Raw genomic sequence first — 3,525 nt, forward strand, 5'->3', positions numbered from 1 at the left:
TTGTCTGTAATTTGCTAAGTCCCCCCTATTATTATGTTATCCTTCTTTTATTCTTTAAAATTAAAAATTAAAAAAAATAAAATAAAATAAAGTATAAGGACCTTAAAAAAAAAAATGTATTTGGGCTTATTGCTATATCCACACATTTCTGTTTATCATGTTTCCTATTGTGTTTTCTGTCTCCTATGAAGTTAAAAAACTTTGTACTCTTTATAGTCCCTATTTTACCTCTGCTAATTAGAAATCTATATTCTGTTTCTAGTGTTAACTAGGTCTCCTTAATTTTTTTTTAAACTTGTACATCCAGTTTATTTCACTTAAGACTATGGTCTCAAGGTACATCCATTTTCCTACAAATAATTTAAGTCCTTCTTTATGGCACAGTAATACTCTGTTGTATATGAATACCACATTTTCTTTATCCATTCATCTGTTGATGGGCATATGGGCTGTTTCCAAGATTTAGCTATCCATAAATTATGCTGCTATAAACATGGATGTCCATATATCACTGTGATGTGCTGCTTTCAGCTCTTTGGGAAAGATACCCAGGAGGGGAACAGCTGGGTAAAATGGAACCTCTAGTTTTAGTTTTCTGAGAAATCTCCATACTGATTTCCATAATGATTATACTAATTTACATTCCATCAGCAACGGAAAAGGTTTCTTTTTCCCCACAGCCCCGCCAGCATTTGTTGTTGGTTGATTTTTTAGCCATTCTTTCTGGAGTGAGATGGAATCTCAGTTATTTCAATATTCACCGCTTGAATGACCAGGGATGTTGAGCATTTTTTCACATACTTATTTGCTGTTTCTACTTCTTCATCTGAGAAGTACCTATTTATTTGAGATGCCTATTTTGGTGTTGGGTCTTTACATTTGGTAGGCTGATTTTTTAAAGTGCTTTATATATTCTACTTATTAGTCCTTTGAAGAATAGCTGAGAATTGCAAGTTTGAGCCCAGCCTGGGCAACCTAGTGACTCAGCCAGACCCCTGTTTCAAAATAAAAAATAAAGAAGAGCTGAGGATATATCTCGGTGTGAAGGCCTTGGCTGGATTCAACCCCCAATACCACCAAGTCCCCCCCAAAATCCCCCTTAAAAATTATAAAGTTCTGCAGTTTCTTTGTTTGTCTTTCTCTGTTTCCTTTTGTAACAGAGAGAGCCTTGCCTTGGTTTTAAGTATTCATTTTGCCCCAAGGAACCCATGTTCTCACCAACTCTGCACACTTCTGGACTAGAAGTACAGAAGGCCCAAGGCTTCTAATTTTTTTTTGAGACAGGGTCTCACTATGCAATTCAGGCTGGCCTTGAGCTCACTTGGTAGCCCAGGCTGGTCTCGAACTAGCAACGATCCTCCTGCCTCAGCCTCCCAAGTGCTGGGATTACAAGCATGCACCACTATGCCTGGCCATGGCTTCTACTTTTGTCCACTTTGTGTTTCTGTTTTTTTGGTTTGGAAATCGAACCCAGAGGCTTGTGCATGCTGAGCAACTGTTCTACCACTGAGCTACACCAAATGCTTTTACAAGTTTGAGACGGTCTCATTAAGTTGCTAAACTGCCCAAGCTAAGCTGGAACTTTCGATCCTCTGCCTCAGCCTCCCAAAGTGCTGGAATCCTAGGTATGTGCCAACACACCGAGCGTATTTATCACCTGTCATACTTCTCAACTTGTTCCAAACTCAGAAGAAAAGAATATTATTTATTGCCCTGTCCAAAACCTCAACAGTTAGTATTTAGCTATAACATTATTGGGAGATTACATCTGCTACATCTACAGTAATAGATGTAAAGCTCTTATTCCAGTAATACTCAACAGGTATTAGCTATTAAATATTATTATTACTATGTGCTGAATGGTAAGTTACCTCCTTGAAAATAAGACTTAACCAGAAAATAACCAGACTTCAAAACCAGAGATTAAAAATGCCTGCTGCAACCACCCTGCCTTACCTGCCATTACAGAGCAGCCACGGAGCAGAAGAGTAATGAGGTATACTCTTCTGCACGACAATGGACATGGTGAAGACCGGCGCTTATTTTCCAGTTAGGTCTTATTTTCGCGGAAACACAGTTACCACTTGCAAGATGAACTTAATACCTGGACTGGATCAAGACATCTGGTTCCTAGGTCTTGTGAGGTTCATCCCTCACAACCTACTCCCTTATCTATAAAGTGGGGAAGACAAAATTCACCACACTGGCTACGGCTGTTATCAAGTAGAAAAAAAGGAACACAAATCCCTTGGTTTAGTAGTTCGGAGTAGGTACTTGATCATTAAGGATTCTTACTCTCTCTTTTCTCTAATCACTGATAGATACACAGTGCTGACCATAAAACAACTTAACTTTGGGTTCTGAAACATATTAAAAGTTATAAATGTTACACTTGAAACATTTTGAGAAAACCATACTACATTTAATCGTAATTCACCATTCTTTCTTCACATCACCCCCCAGGAATCAGGTAGAATAAAAGAAAAAACTGGTTCAAGTTTTCCTTTAAGAAAATACCATCTGGATTAGAAAAGATTAAATGGAATGGTTATATGCCTTACAAAACAAATTTTCACTCTAAATAGCGTTCAACCTAATCCACACTAAACAACAAACTTACAAAGACACTTAAACATGATTCTATTTACACAGAGCTTTGCAGGATTATATTTATCCTGGTGCAACGTACACCTGCACTAAACAAAACTCATAACATAAGGAGAATCCTCTTACCTTGTTTTCAAATGGAGCACCATAGTAGCCATCATTTAGCCCAAAAATTATTTCATTTTGGTTGCGAGCATGAATCTAAGAGAGAAAGAAAAGGCACTGTAAGTTTTTTTCCTTCTGGTCATGTTTTAATGTGATCAGAGAATGAAAGTTGTAACAGGATCCACTTCAGTTTGAGAAAGAAGCTGACTACTGCTGAAGAAGCTAGAGAGAAACAAATCACTTCTCAAAAGACCAGGTGATCAAGGAAACGTTTCCTGCTTTAGTCAAAGGCCTCACGAAACCTTTGAGAAGACAGGCACCATTATTCACACATATTTTCCACAAACATTTGAGCTATTTATGGACCAGTTACTCCTGAAGGACAGGGGATTCAAAGGTATGGTATGCATACTCTGATCTCAAAGAAAACACAATCCAAAAATTAAAAAAGAAAAACACAATCCAGCAAGTCTGTAAGAATACTTTAAAAACATTACGCCTTAGAAAAATATAAAAGAGTAATACTATATTTTCAAGAAGACAGTTTAAAGGTAACAGTATCCAATCCCTAAAGTCTTAGGAGTGTACTTAATTACTGTCTGCATATTGCTCTCCTTCACACAACTGGTGTGAGCTAAAGTCAGTGCTACTCTAAATTCAACGTGACCTGAAAGTCAGAGGAATAAAACCAAAGAAAATTAGAGAATTTTTCTAAAATTAGGAAACTGAAGAAATGAGATCTGAGTCAGTTTAAAATAATATGAAGTGGGGGTTTCCCGGAAGGAGGGCTTCCGGCGCACAGGGAGCTGCGGG

At 37.7% G+C, this 3,525-nt stretch overlaps 1 protein-coding gene across 2 annotated transcripts in view; it reads right to left on the reverse strand.

Moving 5' to 3' along the window:
* Positions 1 to 3,525, reverse strand: part of Uvrag (UV radiation resistance associated) — a 310,440-nt gene that overhangs the window by 232,822 nt on the left and 74,093 nt on the right. For both annotated transcript variants that reach the window (XM_005379880.2, XM_005379881.2), the window contains one exon: positions 2,734 to 2,808. In XM_005379880.2, the coding sequence (XP_005379937.1) occupies positions 2,734 to 2,808 (75 nt within the window). The remainder of the gene's footprint in view (positions 1 to 2,733; positions 2,809 to 3,525) is intronic.

This window comes from Chinchilla lanigera, unplaced genomic scaffold (genome assembly GCF_000276665.1).
Source record: "Chinchilla lanigera isolate Chin_1 unplaced genomic scaffold, ChiLan1.0 scaffold00013, whole genome shotgun sequence".
Lineage (NCBI taxonomy): Eukaryota > Metazoa > Chordata > Mammalia > Rodentia > Chinchillidae > Chinchilla > Chinchilla lanigera.